Genomic DNA, 25,379 nt, shown 5'->3' on the forward strand with positions numbered 1-25,379 from the left:
TCATGATTAATGATCATGACCACCGAAAACACTACAATTTAACTCAACACATCACGTATTTTTGGCTGACACAATAGTAGTGCACATGGGAAAATATATCCGCTCTACAAATCGTGATTCATAATCTCAAAATTAAATCGATTCCCACTTAGGCCTTTGATTTTGACCTCTTAATTTTGGGAAATTAGTTCTTTTTTTTTTTTTTGCTTAAATTAAACTTTGAATTAAGAGATTAAGAGGGCAATTAGTGATTAGATTTTATAAGGATTTTCTTCTTCTTCTTCTTAGGAATGTTAAGATTCGATGATGCCAGTTCATGCATGTTTTCTGGATCCTGCAAACCATTTTTATAAATTCTCTACAAAAGCATCTTATAATCCTATATATGTTCACGTGACATGTGACCCTGTAAATCAACTAAGATTAATTATGTGCATTGAGTTAATTTTTTAAAAATTTGTATATAAAAAAAGCTAATAGGAGCGAGAAAAAAAGAGGTGATCTAAGAGATCACAAGCCTATCTCGACACCCATCTCTATTACAAGAGTTAACGTGGATGAAGTAAATCTCAATCCTTATCATTATCAATCATATATTCATTCTTCGAGAGCGCGCGTGCATGTGTGTGTGTATATATATATATATATTAAGAATAGAAAATTAAGGAATGGGAAAGGATTTTCCATTTCATTCTCAATAAAATGTGTGAAGGAAATGATGTAAGTAGTACATTATCAAACCCTTTTTGATCATGAGATTGATTGGTAGTTTCCAAGCAATTCAATTTCAGTTACAAAAAGTCAGACTATATATATATGGAAAATGCGTACATCAAGAATCCAATATTTCTTCACGTTCCCATCACAAAAGAAATTTTCTTTTCTTAGAAAAACAAGAAAAGTCCTCATGAGTTATGGGTGCCCATGTTATTGGTTAGCATGGAAGTTGGATTTGGAAATTTAGGGTATTCTCCATTATTGCTCATGACGAAAATATCAACAATAAACTGTTCACGGAAAAGTATCTTTATCTTGCACTGCAGAGATTCTATTTATTTATCTGATATGGTGGGATGTAGAACGGTTTATATTTTACTATAACTATAATTAAAATTAAAAATATTTGGTTAATTAAGAGATACCACTGAAATTTTGGATGAATCTTATTATAAACTCTTTTAAAATCTTGATTAGAAGAAGATAACACAATTTTAAACACATGCATAGACTTGTTTTCTCCCTTTTACTACCTCCCTCGATCCCAAAATAATTTATTTGATAGAAAAGGGAAAAATTCTGAAGGAAATTGATTGTTTTGATAATGATTTCTCATTTTATTTTTATAGTTATATTTTTTTTCTCAATCCCAAAATAATTTATCTATAAAAAACACAATTTTTAAGGAATTAAGAAAATATATTGATTGTTTTGATAATGATTTCTCATTTCACTTTTACCTATATATAGTTATATTTTTGTTCTTAATGAATTTGAAAAATAATAAAAACGTACGTAATAATGCAAATTAAGGTATTTATTAGACTGTAGTTTTTAAAATGGTCATTTAAATTGGGATTGGCAAAAAAGAAGAAGAAAGAAACCATTACAAGACTTTGAATTGGCATGTCAAAGTACAAACAAAAAAAATATATTCCTGGGATGGTTGTGGGTCTACGTGCCATCCAAATTTGATTGAATCAAAATCCAAAATAAATTGGAAAACAATATACGCATTGGACTAAGACCAAACTATGAATTGGAATGTCATCAAATCAACATATTATATTGAATTGTGTTTAATAACTATTTTTTGAGGTCTCTTTAAATATATTTTTTAAAATATGAGCTGAGAGCACTTTTTTTATAATGTGTAGATATTATATTTTAAATTAATTTTTTAAAAAAAATATATTGAAATAATATTTTTTTATTTTTAAAATTTATTTTTAACATTAACCTATTAAAACAATATAAAAACACCACCTAATTTTTTATATAATTTTAAACAAACGATATTTTAATTGAATTGTCAGACACCACCTAAGCATGAACATAAATTTAGGTTGGAAACCAATCCATCGTTGAACAAAATTATATGCCCAGTACATCAAGCAACCTTTTTTTTTTTTTTTTTCATGACTCCAAGTAACTATTTGTTTTGATAAGTTCATGAATACCTATTAAAAACTCAATTAGAAAAAGAAATCAGTCATCATATTTGAAAGCTGCCTGAAAGGTAGACTGATGATCGGGCATAAATTGTGGGCACATACATGCTTTCTTGCGCAGAGGCCAAGAAGAACATAAAAAAAGGACGTGGCTAAACTTTACCCTTTCTTTTTTTTCTTATAAAAACAACAATTCTGGGTGCAAAATCCAAGTGGCCTGGTTAGAGAATGGCTGTATGGGGTCAATCAGGCTGTCCCATTTGCTAATTTTTCAAGATATCCATGTGCGCCATCTCCCGTTGTCTCCGGCAGGTTCACATGCCACCACCGCATTCAATTCCGCAGATTTCAGTAATCCCTATATATATATATATATATATATATATATATATTTGTTTATGTTCTTCTTTATCGCTTCTTTCAATTCTACAGAAGACAAGATCCTTCACGTGGTCATGGTCACTAAAGAGTCCCCACTGAAGTCCTCTTTGTCTGCTCTTGGCATTGAGCTTTCACACCCTTCAATGCCGTCCACTGTTTTTCCATGATTATTGTATCGAGCGCCTGATATTTCTGGGGTCCATGCAGCCATATTTGCTTTCAAGGATCAGGTCTTGGGGCCCGTGCTCCCCTTCAATCAAGGATTATATTTTCCTTAAAACGCATCGTCTAGCATCAGAAGTTGAAAATGGTATTGAAATGAACTGTTTTTGTATTGAAATGAACTGTTTTTTTCCTAAAGAAGGTATTGATTTGAACACAACTAGCGGTGCGTGATAGTGAACTGGGGACCATGTTACCTGTAATTATGGATTTTTTTCTTGGATTAGCTGTAAACTAGTGTTTTTTTCTTAATCTTAAACTCAGTTATAATACTGTCGATCGTATAAGAATTTAATTAAGAGAATTGTGGTTCTTGATTGCATGCAAACACCTATCCACAATCATTTGATACCCAAGAGGCAAATAAAAATGCCTTCATAAACTATAGAACACTATCACACACATACATATATATATAAATATTTAAGGAAAAAAGGTCCAAAAGCTACATCACTCAAAATTCTTTATGATACATAAACAGTAAAACCAAGGCTCAACAAGAGGTAACCCAGATCGTTTTCAAGAAGCTTGGCCAAGAAAAAGGACTCCAATGGCCAGTAGCCGCAGCAGCTACTTAATTAGTACTTGGAACCGAACTTGTTAATCAACGCAAGTGCATTGCTAGTGACCCTTTCAACATGAACAAACCTTGCCTTGATTGAATTCTTTATCCTTCCATTCAAAGCCTTGCCAGCGAACCCATCAACACAAGTGTTTTCATCAGTCAATCCAGCACTAATCCAGGTCTGAACATTACTGATATGCCATTGAAAATCCGAACCCTTAGATGACCCCATGTTCTTCAACTCCTTAACTGACTTAACAAGCCTGTCCACGGTATCATCAATCTCTTCAAAGCAATCCTTGATCGCTGCCTTTTCTCTGGGCTTAACTCCCTTGAACTTTGTCAACTTGTAGACAAATGTCTTGGTGGATTGAGCTTTGTCTAGGCTCACAGCCAAGGCCGTCTGAATTAGCTGGCGTGGACTTTGGTTGATTGAAGTGGCGTAAAGGGAGAGGGATTGCACACACAAGGCAGGGTATGTTGTGGCGGTGCATGAGGCCTTGATGAAATTTGTAGCGCTTGCACTTGAACTTGTGGTGCTAGCAGAAGTTGCAGTGCCAGCAATGTACAGAATTGAGAGTAGCAGCAAGACGAGGCTAGATTTCGCCATGTTAGACAAGAAGATTGGATCTTCTTTGGGTTGGAGAGTGGCTTGGTGAGTTGGCGTTGAGAGAGTGGAGAAAGGGTTTGAATTTATAGAGGGGTGATGGAGAGACAAGTCTGAACGCCTTGATGATGGATTTATTGCCCAGTGCCGAGTGCTAACTTGCGCTGGGGGCGTCGGGGTGTATTCGGTGTACGGAATTACAGACAATATATCCAACTGCCATGTCGGCATAAAAAAATGAAAAGTAAAAGATAAGAGCAAATGTCTTTACGACGTACCGGCAAGTGCTTGGATGCTCACTTTAGACACTCGCTTTCTTTAAAGTGCCACGTGTCTTAAGATATTTGAACCTGGCCTGAAACCATTAGTGCCGGTTACAAACATTTTTCTACACTATCTATCATTTTTTATTACTAATTTTTTCTATACTTTACCGGGTATTATGATTTATCACTGTATGAAAGATTAATTATTTGTTGAATTCTCAAATCAAATGCAAGGGTTTCTTTAATTGAGATAAATAAATAATAATACAGTTTTTCCTGTTCCAATTACTATTTATCATTTTTTTTATTTCACCAGTAATTCAACAAGCTTGGATTTTAAATATTAATTTTAAAATAAAAAATAATATATTATAGATTGTATTTTAAAATTTATAAATACAATCACTCATTACATCAAAACGAAGATTCAAATTCTATTTACATGAAATTACACAATTATTTGTATATATTAAAATAAAAATTTTATTTATAAATATTATTGTGTATTTTTTTAACACCAACAATCACCTACTCTCTAACTGTAAAAGTTCATTTCTCAAACTTCTTAAGAATTTAAAACTACAATCAACTCATAATTTTTTATTCTTTCTTCATGTTTAAAATTTTATTAAGATTTTGATTCTGAAAAAAATATAGTAAATGTTATTTTTTAGAATATATTTTTATTTAAAAATATAATAAAATAATTTTTTTAATTTTTTATATCAACACATAAAAAAATAAAATTTTTCAAAAAATGATTGAATTATAAGTTCAATCCAAGAAATAGCTGCGATTCATCATGGTTTCCGGAGGGTAAAAAAGGTATTTACTATAAACCGGCAATACTAGGTTCAGGTCAGCTTTATATATCTTCGAGGAACGCTTAACGAGTGAGTGGTTGCCTCTGGACTCCTCAAGCCTATCCTGTGACATGACACTAACCAAATTCAACGAATATTTATTTTCAAAGATAGTTATTAAACCCTGAGAGGTTAATTCATTAAATTAGATTTTCGAATTTGGGATTTTATTTAAATTTAATTAATCTAACCGATTCAATTGTACTGGTCAGATTTAATTTAAAATATTATTGTTTTAATAAAATAATTAGTTGGATAACCTTGTAGATTAATTTAATAATATTATTTAGATTCTTAGTTTATATTTTAAAAAAATATTGTTTCGATGAATGAAGCTTTAAGTTTTTAACTTTAAAAAAAATATTAAATTAATATTTTTTATATTTTTAGAAGATTTTGATGTATTAATATTAAAATAAAATATTTATTTTAATATATTTTCAAGCAAAAATCTATTTTAAAAGGTATCATACATCACAATATCAAAATATACATACTCAAATCTAATAACAATAAAAATGAAAATAATTACCAATTAAGTGTTGGTCTAGCGGTTAAGGCACCGTTATATCCTCGTAAGGATGATAACACAAGTTCAATCCCTAAAAAGCGTATTTGTTGGGAGAGACAACTACGAATCCTGAACAAAACTAGTTTTACCCTTTAAAAAGAATAGAAGGATACCCGGATAAGGAAAAAAACAAAAAAAAAGTCTAAAAACAATAAAAATGGAAAGAATAGATTCTTCATGCTCCACAAACTTTGGACGAGCTAACTAATAATTCAGTGGAATTACATGTTTAAACTAAGCATCATTGCATTTTGAAGGGAAGTATTTTTTATTATTATTATTGTTGTAGTATTGAGAATCCTTCTTGTTTTTGTTCTTATTATGTGGATGGCATCTATCATACTTTCATAGAGTTAATTATAACTTAATCCTATTATTTTAAAATAACTAATTAATTAGTTCTCATGATTTAAAAAAATATATATGATATATATAATTAATATTTTTCATCTATTTCATCTTGTTTTTAAAATTTTTGCTTTTCAAGAGAAAAAGTAGATAAAATATCTAGTCTGATAAGAAAAATAAATATTTTTAAGAAAAAATCTACTGGATAAGCCTGATCAAATAGTGATCAAGATATTATTCAAATAGTTTTGATCCTATGGAAATTAATTATTTTATTTCAATAAATTATAAAAACTAAGCTACACAACTCTAAGTACCCTATCATATGCATCGATACTAATTACTGATGAATAAATTGTAATTTTCGACTATAAAAAATAGTATAGACTCAAGGAAATTTTTTAAAAAAAGGTGAAGACAAGTGTTGACTATGGAAATTAAAAGAATACTAGAATAGAACTAAATGCATGGAAAATGTGAAAATAGAAGAAGAAAATCAAATCACCGGGGGAAAAAGGAATGTGAAATGGACTTTAATTAGAAAAATAAAATAAAATTGTGTGGGTCAAAAGGTATACTATATAGTATAGAGATAACGACTAAATGACGGCCAAAAGCACAAGAGATGCTAATCCTTCCAATAATTCATCGAATTTTCTATTACTAATCGTACAAGACAAACAATTAAATTAATTACGGAAGATTGCTTTGTTAATTAGCCCCTCAAAATCAGGCGCGATGTACGGTATAATATTATAATATTGTACCCTAGTCATCATGGTGTCTCACACGTGAGCTTTAATGAAAACACATGGACGACTACGTACGTGCGTGTGTTTCGTGATATCGTGTAGAGTTTTTTATATGTATATTTTTAATTTAAAATATATTAAAATAAAAAATTTTATGTTTTTTTTTTATGTTAGTACATAAAAATCATTTTAAAAATATATAAAATATTAATTTAATGACTTTTTAAGTGAAAGAAATCCCCCCCCCCAAAAAAAAAAAAAAAAACAAAGCATATCAAAATTAATAAAAAATAATCCTGTACAGGTTATAAAATTACAGGAACTTGGCTATATATCACAAAAAACAGAGCCAGCTAGGAAGAGCCTATTTTCTATACGAAGTTTTTTCACGACTTTGATACGTGAGGGTATGGAGACTTTAAAGCAAACATCTCACCCATTAAAAATTGAGATTTTCACTTCGAGCTCTCACACTGAACTCGAAGGGATGGGGTGGATTTAGGGATTACAGAAGGAGTAGGTCCATTGCATATCTCGAAGCCTATTGGGCTTCCCATTTGCAATGCAAGATGGGGGCATGAATTTATTATCAATGCCTGTTTCTATAGATTCAAGGTCTCAAACAACATGATTTATGGCTTTGAGTTTGGTTTGTGGTTGGCGAGGAGAGTGGCTATCCATGATCTTGGGAAATATAGGGTTGGTCATATTTTTGGTTTTGGTGGAAAAGTTTCTGTTTCTAATGTGTTTTCGGTCTAATTTAAGAGGCATTTGCCTCAAGCCTGGGTTTTTTAAACAAGAGAGATTGAATAATTATTTCGCTAGAAACACATGAACAAGAATAGTTTACTCATTGATACACAGAGAGAGAGAGGAGCCTTGTTTTGTGTATGAAAGTTTTTGAAAGGAGCCTTGTTTTCTGTAGATCATTCAAGAGTTGGAACTTCCGTGTTTGAAACAGGTTGGCTCAATTCAAGGGTTTCTCGCACCTGAAATATGTACATGCATCAGCAAAACCACTAGACACTGAAGTGTTCAAGGCTGAGAAATCCCTTTGCTGAGAATCTCAATCCTTTGAGAAATCTGAAGTTCGTCAGCCTTTAGAATCATTGCGGTGCAAAAAGGTTGCAAGTCCAGCTAAACATACAGAAACCTTTCAATGCTCGGCCCTGACTGAAACAGTTTTCAATTCATTTTCCTGCTGCAGGAAAGATTAACTCCATCATTGGCGTATACAAATGCTTTGACTAACATACAGGATAGGCAGAATTTTCCATGGATGTAGTTACCTTGAGGTTTGTTAATACATTTTCACCTTGACAGAATATTTGTTAGGATCAAAACCATAGAGGCATTGATAACCTAATACCTCATATTAGAGTGAAAAATTGGTGGCAGAAGAGACTGGTGGCATTTCCTCAAGTGAATATCGGTTTCAAAGGGGTCCTATTATCCTATAGTTCTGTCAACATTAAGAAATCTAATATAATTGTGGCTATTAACATAGAGAAGATGAGATTTGAAAGTGGTCAAGAAATGATGGGGCAGGCTAAAAAGGAAAGTAATGAGGAGACATCATACCACAATCAGAAAAAAATAGGGCGATCTTTTTCAAATATCTCATCTTCTGTTCCCACTGCATTGATCTGCACATGTTTATATCTACAAATGTAAGTCTCAGAGTTCTTACTTTATTTACTTCATATGTAACCAGAAACAGAAGTGAACTGCTATCAAACATAAATCATGGTAAATGTCCATAAAGAATCTAACACAAGGACAAGCTTGAAGGAAAGAAACAAGATAGTCATGGCCACTGAGTTATAAGGTAGTTTTTAGTTTCCAAAGACTTGCTGTATGAAGTTTTCCTCTCTTGGAGTAGTAGTTAATAACAGGAAGATTTCGGTTTTTGAACACTTTCAGGCGCTTCTTGACTATATCTATGTTATCATCAACTCAGCCCTGCAATGAAATAACAATATACACCAGCAATTGCTGTGACATAACTTCAGTGGCAGAAAAACTATATAATGTACAAGCACCTGGTTGCGGTTTACCACTCGTTTTGCCATCTCTTCTTCAGGGCAGTCAAAGAAAATCACAACACTTGGTTCGAGTCCAGTCTGCATCAACACCGACATGATTATATGCTCCACAGCCAGTACAAAAATCATTTGACTGGATGAAAATCATCCATTGACCAAATCAAGCTTCAAATTAATCCCCACCTATTTGATATCTCCACTGTTTTCCTTTCATTCTCACACTGCTCAGTTTCCTTTAGCATTTCCATGCTATTATGATAAACCATTACTCTACCTGATGGGTTTTAACATTATTGGAGATCATAATCAATTTGATAGAAACCAAACCAGAGCACCAGTATCAGTGCAAACATCAGGGAGGAAAAACTAAATTTTTTCATGAAAGATATTGTGAAAAAAAAAGGAGAGTTATTGTCCGGACATCTTAATTCTATAAATGATGTTCTGATTACGAAGATTGGACGAGGGATTCTATCTAACTAGGAGAGTTTATGGGTGCAAGTTCTTAAGGTTAAATATGGTATTGTCTCGGACAAAATTCCTGTTGTTAGAAATAAGGTTGTTGCTTCTCCTTGATTGAGTTATTGTCCGGATTTGGCCTCGGTTGTTGGAGGGTATTCAATGATATTAGGAAATGGTAATTAACACGGTTTTGGCTTGATGGAGTTTTTTACCATCTTGTTTGATTCTGTCATTGAACCTGTTCCTGAGGATCTAAGGAGTGCTTCTGTTAATTCTTTTTATTTTGGACACTGGACAGTGGAATTGGAGTCTTTAGAGAGATTTCTCCTTAATTATGGCTTTGTTGCTGAAAATTGTTCCTGATGATGCCATTGTTTGAAGTTCTAACTCCGAATGGTGAGTTCTCTTCTAAATCAGCCCTTGAATTGTTAGAAAAGCAGAATTGGGATGCAACAAAGAGGATTTGGTTTCTTGTTTGAAAGTAGGGTGGACCTGAACGCATCAAGGCTCACAAGTGGTTAATGGGGCATCAGAAGCTTATGAAAAATGGGCTTCAATGACAGATGGGCTTCGATTTCGAAGCCATAAAGGTGATTGTCATGCTGAAGAAAATGTGCTGCACGTCCTTAGAAATTGTTGACGAGATAAAATCATTCGGAGGAAACTTGTGTCTTGTGAAACTTGGGATGATTTTTGCTCTAGAAAACTGGGTTCCCCGTTGCTTAATACAGGATTCCCGTGGGAAGGAATGGATAAATGGAGCTTGATTTTTGGAGTGACTATATGGAAGCTCTGTAAATGGCAAAATGGTAGAAATTATCAGGGTAAGTATTGTGCGGGAACTGTTGTGATTGAAATTCTATCTTTTGTTATGATATTGTTAAATCTAAGTTCATGTTTGTTTTTTGAAAAGTAGTTTTTGAAAAATTATTTTTTAAATTTTTTTATATTTATTTGTCATTAGAAAAGTTGATCAACGAAAAACATTTTCCGGTCAACGGAAATACTTTTCGGTCAACAAAAAATATTTTCCTGTCAAAAAAAAATTTTGGTTTGGTTTTCAGGAAAATGTTTTTTCTTTTGACTGTGTTTGTTTTCCGGAAAGTGGTTTCCGGGAAATCACTTTCCAAAATTTCTTGTGTTTGTTTGCCATTAGAAAAGTTGGTCAACGGAAAACACTTTCCAATCAAAGAAAAATTTAGCTTGGTTTTCAAGAAAGTGTTTTCCTGGAAAATTTGGGCGGAAAACACTTTCCGGAAGTTATGAAAAATTTAGAAATGTCAATTTTTGTTGATTATATCAAATTTGATCCTCAAACTTTTGATTGCTATATATAATTTGTTTTGAATATTTATTTTTCAATTTCATCTCTTAAAATTTATTTTTTATATTAACTTTAGTCCTTATTTTTATAATTGCTATTTGCTTTTTTCTTATTATTTTTTTATTGAAATTTTTTATCTATCAAATTTGGTCCTCATTCTTTTGATTATTACTTATTTTATTTGAAATAATTTATGAAATGTTAATTATTATTATTTTAATTTCTTCATCTTTCATTTTTTTTTTAATTTTTTAGATTTGATTTCTATTATTTTGATTATTATTTATTTTATTTGAGATAATTTATGAAATTATATTTTTTTCAATTTCATTCTCATTCAACTTTTTAATTTGTAAAATTTGTTCCTTATTATTTTAATAAACTTGAGAAAAATAAAACATTAATAAGTTATTTTCTAATTCATTTTCCATGACATAACCAAACACTGGAAAATGTTTTCCAACTTATTTTTCATTACACTATCAAACATCGAAAAATATTTTTTCGGAATTCATTTTTTCTGAATTCACTTTCAAAAAAAAAATTATTTTCCAGCAAACAAACGAGGTCTAATACCTTGAAATCCTCTGTTATGCCTGACCGTGATGAATCAATGGTAGCTTGGCTGAAACCTGTCGGTTCCTGGCTTAAAATTAAAACCGGTGAAGCATACAAGGGTAGTACAGGGGTGGCTGGTGCCGTGGTCCGATAAGAGATGCTAGTGGACGTGTTTGTATGGATTCATGGCAAAACTTGGTATCTGCGGTCCTTCTAAAGCTGAGCTGTGGGCTGCAGTGTCAGGTTCGATTAACTTGGAATCAAGGCTTTAGACGGGCTATTTTAGAGATAGATTCGGCCTCTCTTGTTTCTGCTTCTCGAGGAAGGGCTGGCACTGCTACACAGAATCCTCTTTTTATTGAATTTTTACATCTTCCAAAGCTTGTTTGGGAGGTTAATTGCAATTTGAGATTTGGCTCTTCGACAGGAACTATGATTGTCAGAATTGGTGTGATTAGTTGGAGCGCCCGGTTCGAATTCCCAGTCGAATAATTACATGAAAAAATGTAATATAGATTTTGGAAAGACGATTCTTGACTACAAATGTCATTATAGCCCATTATGCAGCTAATTTGCCATGTCCCTATTGCTTCTTTGCCCATTTACCATTGATCTACAGATTTTATAGCCCATTTGCGAACTTGCCATGTCAGATATGAGCATTTGGAGATGGAGCCGAAAGAAGAGCTAGAAATAAAAAAGCTATTTTTCTAGGTTTTTTTTTTTCCAGCTCCAATAGAAGAGCTAAAATGAGAAAAGTCATTCCTATATGTCTATTAAAATGTCCAAAACATTAAAATATATTGTTTAAAGATTTCTTCTTACATCAATTAAACTTTTCTATAAAAAATACAAAAGTATTGATATTATTAAATATATTAAAAATACAAATGGTTGTCAAAATAAATTTTTTTATTGGAGTGCACATAAAAATAAAAAAAAGCAATATTTTCAAAAAGTCATATAAAAAAACTAGCTATTTTAAATGGTTTTTGCCATTGAAGAAAGGTAGCTAGGCTACCAATTTATCATTACAGTACCCATAGTGATAGCCATAGGCATACCCGTTGCTAATGGTATTAAATTCAGCCTAAATTTATAGGTTAATTTAATGATTCATTTATTTGAGATTTGATCTGAATTTGGTTTAGAATTAAAATTAATAAGAGTTGAACCAGTCAAAACTAGTTTTAAATTTTTCTTGAAAAATTTCTAAACAACAATATTTTTTCAACTTGAAATAATATTATTTTTTATTGATTAAGATTAACTGGATTACTTGCCGAACCTATCACTATCACTGGGTAGTTTAATATCTTTGTATGTTGCAATTAAGTTCATTTAATATTAAATTCAAATGAAGTTGCAAATGTGGTTGGAAATATATATATATATATATATATATATATATATTATGGAATCAATTAATCATCATAATGAAGTAAGATTGATTGTGGACTATGCATTCCTTTAGGTGATTTAGCCATAGAATCCTAACAAAAAACTAAGTCAAACAAAGAATCAACACTTTTGATCACTCACTCAATCAAAATCAACTAATTCATTTGAAAAGAAACTATACATTGTACCGATTATTCCATGCTTAAATATCATAGTGACCCTCTTTTTTTGTTGGGTCAAGAGCCTCTCCCCATGATGCAACATTAATATAGTTCATGAATATAATTTACAGCAGCTGGTCCATCCCATTTTAGCACGAGGGAGGCTACACTCTGCCCGTACAAGAATTATGGTTCGCATGAAGGAAATTTAAAAGGTGCTTGTTGCCAACCTAACACTCAAAGGAGCTGTGACAACTTTGCTCTTGATTCCTTACACACACACACACACACACACACACACACAAACTTGCAAGAACTTAAAAAAATTGAGACATCTCTATTGGGGATGCCTATGAAAGGATGATAATTATTTTTTTTTCTCTCTATTGTTGTTTGTTGTTGAAGGATACTCTTTCTATGACTATTTCAATGTTTTTAAACATTACATCAATATTTATTGGTAATATATATTAAATATTTATTGTAATCATTTGTAGGTATAATAAGATCGGGTGGGTGAAAATTAAAATAAAATTCGTATGACTTTGTTCATTATTTGCAGTGGAATCTCAAGTTTTGGTGAACAAAACCTGTATGAAGTCAGTTTTGGTACGAGCTACTCAGAATCCCTTCGTATTTTATTTCCAAAAGGCATTAAAAATCATAGTAGAACAGCAAGATCCATACCAAAGTCTTTTTTCGGAATCTGCAAGCACAGCATTGTCAAACAATGCAATTTATTATTAGGTTTTGGGCGTGAATTTCTTGATAAATAACATGGAAAAAAGGCACACATAAAGAATCTATCAATCATGCTGGATAGCGTATTCTCAACTATTTTTCTTTATTAATTTCTAGCATATATTAAGATCATATGTATACTCATAGCTTGTCCTTAAATTCAAATTCAAAATAATAGTACTAGAAATAAATTTATTTATCATCAAAGTCAAGCCTCCAAAAATGCTAAGGGAGTTTTTATTTGCCAAGCTAGCTATTTGGCTGTCTAATTAAGTTGACTTATTGGATTGATTAGGTTAATACCTTAGCTTATTCATATTCTTGTACTGCTAGTACTGTAGATCTGGTTTTTTTTTTTTTTTTGTAAAAAAAATAATTTGATTGCCTAACATTTTAACCTAATGGATTGACTAAATACTATAATATGCAATGACAGACACCCGTGAACAAGATTCCAATCCTGTTTGGTGCAGAAAAATTGGAAGCCCTCCTAACCCTACAACCATGAGAAAAATGTGCATGTGCTGTTGTTGTCTTTGAGCAACCATGGGTTGATGGCATAAAATATAAAAGCTGGTTTGATTTAGTGGGTTAACTTGATAATTTTTTGATCTAGGACCTGCCTCAAGCCGAGTTAATTTGATATTGAATTGTCTAGAGAATTGACTCAGTCAACTCGAGTGATTTTATAGGTCAATTCACGATTTAATCTCACCAGACCAATTAATATTTTTTTCTAAAACGATTTCATTTTATTTTTTTAATCCAAAATGATGTTATGTTAATAAAAATAATAATAGATCTTAGTTAACCCGTTGACCCAGAAGCTAACTTACCCAACCCATAACTCAAGTCTTGGATCAAGTTATGGGTCAAACCAGGTCTTCTATGTAGAGTGTGTTTGGTATTGCGTTAGCTGTTGTGGTTGTGGTTTGAAAAAAGTTGTTTTATAAAAAGTACTTTTAGTTGAGGTTGGTTTGAAAAAAATAGGTGTTTGGTTAAAATTATGGTTGAAATTGAGGTTGAAGAAAAAGTAGTTTAATGTGTTTGGTTAAAAATGCTTTTGAAATTGAGGTTATAAAATAATTTTAAAAAATATATATTAATATTGATGATTTTAAATTTAAATATTGTAGAATTAATTACTCCTATTACATCATGAAATAAAAAATACTTTATAAAAAATACTTTTTATTATTCCATTAAACTATTTATAATTCCATTACGTACAAAATTCATCCGATAAGAATTACAGTTTTCATAATTTTTTTAGCGTAGATAAAATATTATCAGGTATAAAATTGATATTACAGTGCGAGTGAATTTAATTGATTCACTTTATACTAGTGTTTTTAAAAAAAAATAAAAAAATTAACACATTGAAAAAAAAAATTCACGTGAACAGTGCAATTCGCACTGTTCACATGCCTCCACTGTTCACTGAACAGTGTAGCATGGTTGAATTGAGAGCTGCGCAAGAAAGCAGCATTTTTCTGCTTTCAAATTGCTTGCGTTTCGCACGCAATTTATTGTGGAACCCATACACAGTGAACAACTTTTTTTCCTTAACCAAACATTTGCTCAGTGCGTTTTTGAAGAAACGCAACCTCTACCTCGTAGCCAAACGGGCTCGTAATAGATTAGTGGTTTGCGCCACCCTATTAGCGTTTTTAAAGAAGTAAGAAAAATTTGAGACTCGAGTCATTGAGTTGACTGTGTTCCATAAACTCGGTTAATTTAATAATATGATTAAAAAAAAGACAACGACAATAAATAAACCAAACTAAACAAAAAAAAAATAACAATGATTAACAGCAAAAATGAACGCTTGCCAATAATATAAAAAGATACCCCAAAAAAATCTTAAAAGATCTTCATGATCTTATTTGATAACAAATCAAAAATTAAATGAGAACGAGATGAACATATAGAAAGCAAATGAAAAAAAAAATTCTGAAATTCAATTCTCAACAAATCAAATATTGAAGGATAAAGTAGAAAAAAATCTTCGAGAAGAGCTTATCGTGTCGCTTCGAACTCAATTGTGGAAGGCAATTTTACGCCACCAAACAACTTAATTGTGGAAGGCAGTCTATCCATTCTTTTCTCACAAGCTTTAAATGTTTTAAATCAATAAAATTAAATTTTATTTTGTAAAATTGTACACCGAGCGAGTGTTGGAATTGTGTTTCCATCACATCATGAGATCCCCAAACTATCTAGTATAATCTAAAAAATATATATATATAAGAGGAATAAACTGAAAAATAAAAAATCAAGAGACTAAAAAAAGTGTTGAATCTCTTCTTGATTCATGCAATTTACCTTGATGTTTGCAAGAAAAAAAAGGCTCAATACTTCTCTATTATTCAAATTCAATCCTCCATTACTTTGATTTTTTTAATTTAATTTAATTTTTTTAAATCAAGTATCAATGTAAAGTCAATTTTCTTTATCAACACCATGAGTATTACCGAGCTAAATAAAAACAAAAAATCAAGCACAATCCCAAATTAATCTAAATAAAAAAAGATAAAACTGAAAAAATAATAATTAAATAACAAAAAAAAACTGGAAAAAAAATTGTTCCAGCTCACAGCATTTCCTCTCATACACCACAATATATCACTGAGCTCATTTAGTTTTTTTTTTTCTTAATGGTTGGTGGTGTTATTTCTGTTGGGTACACAGTGTGTGGCGGTGAAGACAACTCTGTTTGTGTCCCTGAGAATAGTGATGACGAGAGTGATGATGCAATGCTCAAGTAATCAACAAGCTTGTTTGGATTGTGTAAGAAAGTGGAGAAGGCAAATTTGAAAATCAACGTGTCAACTTCATATTGGTCCATCTAGCTGTGTGACATCACCTTCTTGGACCCTAGCACCCATGGAGCCGAGCTCACAGGAGCCTATCAATTTTTAGGTCCTGGGCTCCTTTCAAGAAACTTGTAGTGGGTCCATTATCTTCCACACCCAAAGCAATTTACCCGCATCTATTAGGCAAGTGAATCACACGCGCGGATCAAATGCTAGCTGCTACGATCTTGTTCTTGTCCATGGCAGAGGGTACAGGTAGAGAGAAAAGCAATCTCATTTTCTTGTCATGATAAGAGTGCAATTATTTAGCAAGATTTATTGGGAGAGACATTGTATGTGGAAGAAGAATGCCCATGTATGATTTGAATGCAATATACTATATGATTTGTTCTTGTTAGGAAGAGATATTTTCGAAATAGTGTGTATAATATATATATATATATATATATATATATATATATATATATAAGAAGATTAAATTCTTTCTATGAATGATTTTAGACTTGGGATGAGAATATTAATCGATAAATTAAATAAACCTTTTTAATCACTAAATTCGCTACGCTTAAAGGTTATTGAATTTAATTTTGATATTTTATTCTTGATTCTAGCTACAATATTTTTTTAATTTCTTCATGATTGATGACATGGTTTTGATTATGTAGGTCAAATCATCAGAAGGGTTATTATGAAGCATTATATTGATTTTTCTTGCTAGGATGTAACTTCACGCAAAAAAACTTTAGCCAATATTTTTCTGTTCTATATATTCAATTAATTTAAAATATCCATCCTTCAAATTTCTGTTTTGACCCAATTTTGAATGCCCAAGCGTTCCAAGTTACTTGATATAACAATTATAACTTCACTTTCCACAACGAAACCATACAAAGACTATTTTTTTTTTAAAAAAAAATTAATTTACATTATCATTAGAAATTTTCTAAGTCGAGAAAAATATGAACACTAAAAAAAATTAAACTTGTTACGTAAAATGTCCCCCCTTTCTTTGACACGGGAAAGCTATTAATAGTGTGGTATGTGCGTCAAAGGAAGGACATAGTTGAGTTTCATGCCAAGCCACAGCCTAGCTAGCTAGAAAGTGTACTTCACATACACAAAACAGGCGTGTGAGACATGTTCATCTCCAAATTATCATTTTGATTTGCCCTTAAGCAAGAGAAATCACTAGTATATAAAGGTGGGTGAGTGGGGCTTTGTTCTCTGGGAGTAATTTGGTGGGAGTGATATAGCAACTAGTGACTTGCTATAGTGATGGGCAGACAACCTTGTTGCGACAAACTCGGTGTGAAGAAGGGCCCTTGGACAGCTGAGGAAGACAAGAAGTTGGTCAATTTTATTCTCACACATGGCCAATGTTGCTGGCGTGCTGTACCCAAGCTCGCCGGACTCCGCCGGTGTGGCAAGAGCTGCCGTCTTCGCTGGACTAATTACCTCCGGCCTGACTTGAAGAGAGGCCTTCTTAACGAGGATGAGGAGCAACTTGTCATTGACCTCCATGCTTGCCTTGGCAACAGGTAGCCCCATTATCTTATATGCCACCTTGTCTTCGTCATTCTATGCTTCATCTACTTTGTTGGTTAACCTATCCCTTCAAGAGCATGAATATTTCACTGTTCACTGCAAATTTTGACTTATGGTAGGATCATTTTCTGCAGCTAATTAAGAACTCCCAATACAGAAAGCTTTCTCTCCGTGTAAAGATGTCATGATTCTATCATTTTAGTTTGAATAATGTTGTTCCAGTGATGTTTAACTTGTTTTTTACAAAATGTTTCTCGCTTCTTCCGTTTTTCGGCTTCATTTACAAATTACATGGCTTAATTTTGATGTTTATTCTATATATAAAAAAATGAAAGCACAAACAATTTGTAAGGCTCGTTTCAAGTGCAAAGACCTCCAGATTTAAATTCAGATTAATCTAAGAGTATGAAAATATAATTCAAGGAAAAACTTTACTAACACTGATAAAATTTAATGCAATACTTTCATAATTAATATAGCTACCACCTATCCATTTTAAAGGGCCAAAAAAAAAAATTTCTTCAAAAAATTTATAGAAATAACAAAATAAAATAAAATCAAAAGTCCCTCTAAGGTTATTGATTAGACGTATTATTAATTTCACTTGAATATGTGTATGATTCCATCTACCAACCTTTTCTTCCCCAGTTGTAAGTGGGTTCTTGCATTTTTATATGATTAGCTTGGGCATCATAATGGGATGATGCAAGCTACTATTAATCAAGTAGAATTATTAGCTGTAAAATAATAATAAAAATAAATTATTATTATTATTATTTAGACAATTCAACTTCAAGGAATCTTCTTTGCCCACACTAGACATGAAACATGGGACGTGTAATCTGATTTATGCATCATCTGCAATTTGATTTGATCCCATGTACATTCTTTTTGTCTTGTGATTCCCAGAGCTGTCTTGGCCCATAGACTACCAAGGTTTCCAAGCAGCGATATAAAATTTAAAATCTTTCACTTTATGAGTGCACAGAGTGCATGAATTAGATAACATTTTAACTAGCACTTGATCATAAATAAAAATCTATCACTTAAACACTATTAACTAATATTTAATCTCATACCAAGATTATATAAATTGGAATTAAATACATGAAAGTTCCTTTATCTTTGTGTTGAGTACACTTTTTCTGACTTTTTCTTTTGCTTTAGGTGGTCCAAAATCGCAGCAAGATTGCCGGGAAGAACAGATAATGAGATCAAGAATCACTGGAATACCCACATTAAGAAAAAGCTAATAAAGATGGGAATTGATCCTGTTACGCACGAGCCTCTCAATAAGCTAGAGAGTCCTCAAGAAAGTACAGTACCTTGTCACACTAATTATGATCAACCCAATTTTAACGCTGATGGCCAGCAGGTCCTCCCCCAAAATTGTGGCCATGCCTCCTCTAGCACCACTGATAATTCAAGCACGACCACCCCGACTGAAAATTCTTCAGTGGATGAATGCATAGGGTCATCAGAACCTAACAGTACTCCTGACAGTGATCCACTAATGAGTTGCATATGGTCGGAGGTATTTCTTGATGATTCATCTTGGAACTTTCAAGCCAGTAGAGGAGGAGATTTTAGTGAATTCGGGCTATCTAAATCTTCATCAGAGGATAGTAACTCTCCATGGGTTTTAGACTCTAAGGATCTTGGAGATGAATTCTTTGGACTTAGTTGTTTCAGTGACATGGACTTGAGTATCCTAGACATGGGTGGCAAGCATTAAAATGCACTACCTCATAGAATGATCGCAAGGTGTATCAAGTAATGAGGAAAGAAGCACAAGGATTGAAAGCTCAAGCTTCCTGGATAGTAGAATTTCTAGTCTTGTAAATTTTTTCTTCATCCCACCATTCAAATCTTGGAAAAGAACAAGCGAAAGGAAGATATTGGAAGTGCTATATATATAGCTTAATAATTATTCTCCTTTCCTTTATCAAAATCGAAGAAGAGTTCAAGACCCCTTCCCTTGTAACATTTGTAATCAGAAATCCCCAAATTTCAGATGGCTAGTTCCTCCTAGGAAAAAGGTTTATGCTATTTAATATGGAGTGATGAATTAAATGGTGCATTATTAATAAATTCTTTTAGTGCTTTTCAATAATTTTATTATGACAATGATATTAAAATAAATTAAAAAATTATTTTAATATAATTTCAAATAAAAAACAACCTACATGATAATACATAATACATTACCAACTTCATGGCTTCCACTTGATAAAAGAAATAGTTGTGTGGTTGAACAAGTAACACTCTGTATGTGTGATAATAAACAAATGGGACAGCCTCGTCTTCATTTTATCCAATCTTTTTAAAAAATAATCAATTTTATCACCTTTATGTGATAATTACACTCTCTGTATGAGGGAAAATTCAAGTATTTTTTGCTTGTCTGTTAACTGTGGAGAGGCACCATTGTGTCTCATATAGAATAGGTTTGCAATGAAATTGATAAAATGAAATAGTTCGGGATGAAATTGTGAATAAGGTAATACTTTGGGGGTGAAAAAAAAAGAGGTATTTTCTAAAAAATATTGTAATAACTGGAGAGTTGAAGAATAATTGTTTATATTTGAAGAGTATAGCTGTGCAGATAAGGATTCCGAAGAAGAATATGTTGATGGATGAACATGAAACAAAAAAAATATTACTAAAAAACACCATTTATAATGGCCTCTCTCTTAAATTAAATAAAGGTTTTTAAAATGAAAAAGAATCCCAGCCTGGGATTATCTAATTAAAACTCCATTGAAATTTGGAAAGTGATCGATTTCATTGTTTATTATTAAATTTATATTACAATTTTTCTCATAGCTGTACTCAGCTATACATACATGTCAACAACTATATATATTATTATTATTATTATTATTATTATACAATACTCTAAAGCGTGTGGGGATTCACTGTTCCCCCACACACAAAACAATGTGGATTACAACAGTAATTCATAGTGTTTTTTCTCTTTTTTTTTTTCTTTTTTTTTGCTAACTTTTCTCTTTTTTCTTTTTTTTTCGTTTTTTTTTCTTTTTTTGCAAAATTATTTTTTTTTCAACTTTCTTATTTTTTCTTATTTTTTATTTATTTTTTTTTCAAAATTATTTTTGTTGATTTTACCTTTTAAATATTGACCTGGTTAAAATTTTTGCTTTGTAAATTTTTTTTTTTAAATACTGTGGATTGCTGCGATGTTTTTCCACTTAATTTTTCTATTTTATTTCTTTATTTTTCAAAATTATATTTGTCGATTTTTTTTTAATATTGAGCTGATTGAGAATTTGGTTTTGTAATTTTTTTTTTAAAACATTCTTGATTGCTACAGTGTTTCTCCGCATGGTTTTTTTCTCTCCAAAATTATCTTTATTTTATTTTATTTTTTAATATTGAGCTGATTAAAAATTACAGTTATAATATGTGAGGAAAGCGCTATAACTTTTTTTGAAAATTACTGTCCATTGCTACAGTGTTTTTTCTCATTTGGTTTTTTTTATAATTTTTTTTTCAAATTATCCTTTTTTATTTTTTTGTTACAAGTCATTACAAATAAGGCTAAATCATGTGGGGAAGCACCGTAGCTTTCATCACAAAACACTGTGAATTGCTACAGTGTTTCCAACATGATTTTTTTTCCCTTTTTTGGTGTTGTTTTGTTATTTTTTTTTATAAAATTGTCTCTATCGATTTTTTTTTTAATATTGAGCTGATTAAGAATTTAACTTTGTAATTTTTCTTCTTTAAAACACTGTGAATTGTTGCAGTGTTTTCCCATGTGATTTTTTTATGATTTTTTCCAAAATTATCTTTGTCGATTTTTTTTTAATATTTAGTTGGTTAAGAATTATAATTACAATAAAACTAAATCATATGAGGAAAGCGTTGTAGTTTTTCTCACAAAACACTGTGGATTGTTATAATATTTCTCTAAATGTTTTTTATTTTATTTTATTGGGAAAAGTGTTATAGTTTTCCTCCCAAAACATTGTCAATTGCTACAACGTTTTTTCTCATAGGTTTTTTTCCTTCCAAAATTATCTTTGTTGGTTTTTTTTTTAATATTAAGTTGGTAGAGAATTTAGCTTTGTAATTTTTTTTCTTTTATTAACTGAAAAGCTAAATCATGTGGCGAAAGCACTGTATCTTTCATCACAAAACACTGTAAATTGCTATAAATCATTTTGTTCAGTCTCTAAGTTTTGGATCGCCAACACAACTTTTTTTTCGTCATGAAATATTTGCTTCATCATACCTTTAATTTGTATTACTTATCTAGCACTGGTTCACAATTATAATACTATCAAGTGCATTTGTTTTATAAGCCCGCGGCAGCGCGCGGGCATGTCATCTTGTAAATAGCTAAAAGGAATCAGTGTTTTGCTGTGGACTGCACAGTGCAGTCCACAGTAAAACACTGATTCCTTAGGCCTTTTTTTTATTATTATTATTATAAGTTGTCTAAGTTTTTTTAGTTGTTTTTTTTTATGCTTTTTGAGATTTTTTTTTTGCTTCTTTCTTTGTTTTTTTTAATTAATTTTTTTTCGTTTAGTTTAGGTTGTTAATATTAAATTTCTTTCTATTTAGTTATTAGACTTTCATGACACATATCCCGAGTTTCACGGGTTAACCTGGTTTCACGGGTGAACCCAGTTAATTCCGGGTTGACCCATCAATTTTTTTTTTCATAAATATTTTTGTTTAATTTAGTTTGTTAATGTTAATTTTTTTTTATTTAGTTATCAGACTTTCATGACACAAATACTGGGTTTAAAAGGTTAACATGGTTTGACGAGTTAATCCGGAATTTTTCTTTCTTTTTAATTAATTTTTTTTGTTTAGTTTAGTTTGTTAATGTTCACTTTTTATTTATTTAGTTACCAGACATTCATGACACGGATCCCGGGTTTAACGGGTTAACTTGGTTTGACGAGTTAACCTGAATTTTATTTTATTTTTGCTGTTTTTTTTCTTTTTAATTATTTTTTTCGTTTAGTTTAGTTTGTTAATGTTAAATTTCTTTCTATTTAGTTTTTTTTATTCTTAGAGGTTTTTTTTCTTTTATTTTTTCTTTTTAATTAATTTTATTTAATTAATTTAGTTTATTAATATTAAATTTTTTTATAAGTAGTTCTCGGCTGATGCCTTTATTTTTTTTTATGTCTTTGACTGTGGACTGCACAGTGCAATCCACAGTGAAAAGGCTGATGCCTTTTGTTTTTTTTTCTTTTTAATTAATTTTTTTCGTTTAATTTAAATTGTTAATGTTAAATTTTTATTTATATATTTATCAAACTTTCATTACACGGATTCCGGGTTTGACAGGTTAACCTGGTTTGACGAGTTAACCCAGTTAATTCTAGGTTAACCCATTAATTTGTTTTTTTCTTTTTAATTATCAAACTTTCACGATGCGAATTCAAGGTATGACGGGTTAACCTGGTTTGAAGGGTTAACCCAATTAATTCATATTTTTTTTCTTTTTTTCAAATAATTTTTTTCTTCATGTTGTTTTTTTTTTCTTTTTAACTAATCTATTTAATTATCACACTTTTATGACACGACCTTGCAGCCAGACCCACGTCCAATGCTATTGGGTCTGGTATTGCAGTCCAGACACTTTTATGTGAAGGGTTAACCCAAGTTTAATGTTATTATTAATATTATAAACATTACTATTGGGTCAGGCGTTGCAACCAAACCTGAGACTCTTGGGTATAACTTTACAAAAAAACCTAACACTTTTAACTAGTATATATCATTGACCCGCGGCATCGCGCGGGGCATGTAACTAGTATATATCATTACATATCAGTATCACCAAGAATTGAAATTATACTCTAAATCTAAAACATATGGAATTCCTTATGAACAGTGAAACACCTCTTTTCTTTTTCTTTTTCGTTTTTGTTTTCTAAGTTTTTTCTCTATATCAATTACACCTTGTTCTAGCCTAATCACATGACATTAGGCTTGAAATTATATTAAAAGTACCAAATTACTGGTTTGAGGATCAAAAAGTAAAAAACATAGAAAATATAGGGCTAACCATAAATTCCAGACAAGTTTAATTTTGATATGAAAGTTTATTTTGTTTATTTTTTTAACCTCTAAGTTAAGAGAAAAAAGAAAACATTGCTGGAAAACAATAAGAAGATAAAAAGTTGTCATTTGAGCCACTTTTCAAATACTAAACTCGTTGTTCTTGTATTCAAAAAGTTCCATTCATCTAGGAAAGTTTGATTCCAGTTATTTTGGTCTTTAAACACCCTTAAAATAGGTCTCGGTTTAGCAATTTTTTATTAGGTGATTTAGAAAGGTTTTCAGGATATTTGAGAAATGTTTTAATGTGAAAATTGATTGAAAAATAGATTTTCAATCCCAAAATCTCCTCCCTTGTTTTTTATGCCACCACGGTAATGGTCAAAATCTAAATTCTTTAAACCAAATGACGCTATATTTGGTGTTTTTTTTCAAGTCAAAAGAGTGGACAATCTATTGTTTTCCCCTATATATAAAAACAAAACAATATGGCTCCAACACGCGGTCCTGATGAAGACCCATGTGCCAGGGCTATACCTGTTGTCTGGGGTGGGTGTGTGTGTGTTTTTTTTTTTTTTTTTTAATTTCACTTTTAATGTGAAGTTTTGACTTAGTTTTTTTTTATTTCAATTTTATTTTCTAACTTCCGATCAATTTTGATTTTTTTAATCATAAAATAAAATAAAATAAAATAAAAATTAATTGAAACCAATGAGATCTATGATTTTAATTTATGAATTTAATAAGTTAATAAGGGTTAATTTAGCCTGTGTAGTTTTCTATTCCTTTGAGTGTTCAAGTTTAGCTTATTATATCGATTTTAATGAGAATATAAAAAAAAAATTAAATGGGCTAAACACACTTTTTTATTTTTTAAAAAATTGATCCAGCCATAAGTATTGCGCATGAAGTAAAGCTAGTTAAGAAAGAGTCTATTATGATTAGCCCCTATATAGGCAAGCTATATATATTAATTATATATCTGGTGCCAAAGTTATTACGCTGGACCAACTCATAACTAGAATTCATTGTGAAGATTAGCACGTGTTAATATGAATTAATTTAAAATAATATTATTTTAAAAAATAAAAATAATAAAAGTAATGTTTTGTTGATTTTTTTTTAAAAGTTAAATCCAATTTTAACACCAAGTCACATTAAGTATTGTTATTTGGTTTAATCTAAAACATAATATATATTAAATTTTAAATTGATAAATCATTGAGTTAATCTATTAAATTAGTCCAAGTTTAGTAGACTAATTCAATTTTAATAATATTGATAGATACATGTAATAAATTATGAGAAAAAAATCCACCTTTGACATCTGAATAAAAATCCTTTTTTTTAAAAAAAAATACCGAGTCAATGCATTGTATTTACAGCTACATAACACAAAAATTGTCTTCATAATTAAAGTATATTTATTCATCATAGACTAACACAGAATCCAATGAAGTTACGATGCTGATCTACAATGATATATAATTTGCAGCAATCAATTAAAAAAAATAAAATTGATCTTTACATGTTTACAT

General features: G+C 30.9%; 2 protein-coding genes across 2 annotated transcripts; one reads left to right on the plus strand and one right to left on the minus strand.

The window, feature by feature from the left end:
- Positions 1-3,115: 3,115 nt before the first annotated feature.
- LOC7482991 (21 kDa protein) lies at positions 3,116-4,045 on the minus strand. The gene has a single exon (XM_002318247.4). The coding sequence runs from the start codon at positions 3,944-3,946 to the stop codon at positions 3,350-3,352; it is 597 nt and encodes a 198-aa protein (XP_002318283.1). The 5' UTR covers positions 3,947-4,045; the 3' UTR covers positions 3,116-3,349.
- A 13,274-nt stretch (positions 4,046-17,319) lies between these two features.
- LOC7482990 (MYB-like transcription factor ODO1) lies at positions 17,320-19,887 on the plus strand. Its single transcript, XM_002318842.4, has 2 exons — positions 17,320-17,789; positions 18,964-19,887. The coding sequence occupies exons 1-2, from the start codon at positions 17,527-17,529 to the stop codon at positions 19,529-19,531; spliced, it is 831 nt and encodes a 276-aa protein (XP_002318878.1). The 5' UTR covers positions 17,320-17,526; the 3' UTR covers positions 19,532-19,887.
- Positions 19,888-25,379: the final 5,492 nt, after the last annotated feature.

This window comes from Populus trichocarpa, chromosome 12, assembly GCF_000002775.5.
Source record: "Populus trichocarpa isolate Nisqually-1 chromosome 12, P.trichocarpa_v4.1, whole genome shotgun sequence".
NCBI lineage: Eukaryota > Viridiplantae > Streptophyta > Magnoliopsida > Malpighiales > Salicaceae > Populus > Populus trichocarpa.

Bases quoted from the DNA above. Each gene is read 5' to 3' on its own strand.
- LOC7482991 (XM_002318247.4), bottom strand. From the start codon at position 3,946: ATGGCGAAATCTAGCCTCGTCTTGCTGCTACTCTCAATTCTGTACATT.
- LOC7482990 (XM_002318842.4), top strand. From the start codon at position 17,527: ATGGGCAGACAACCTTGTTGCGACAAACTCGGTGTGAAGAAGGGCCCT. The intron at 17,790-18,963 runs GTAGCCCCATTA...CTTTTGCTTTAG, and splicing joins CATGCTTGCCTTGGCAACAG to GTGGTCCAAAATCGCAGCAA.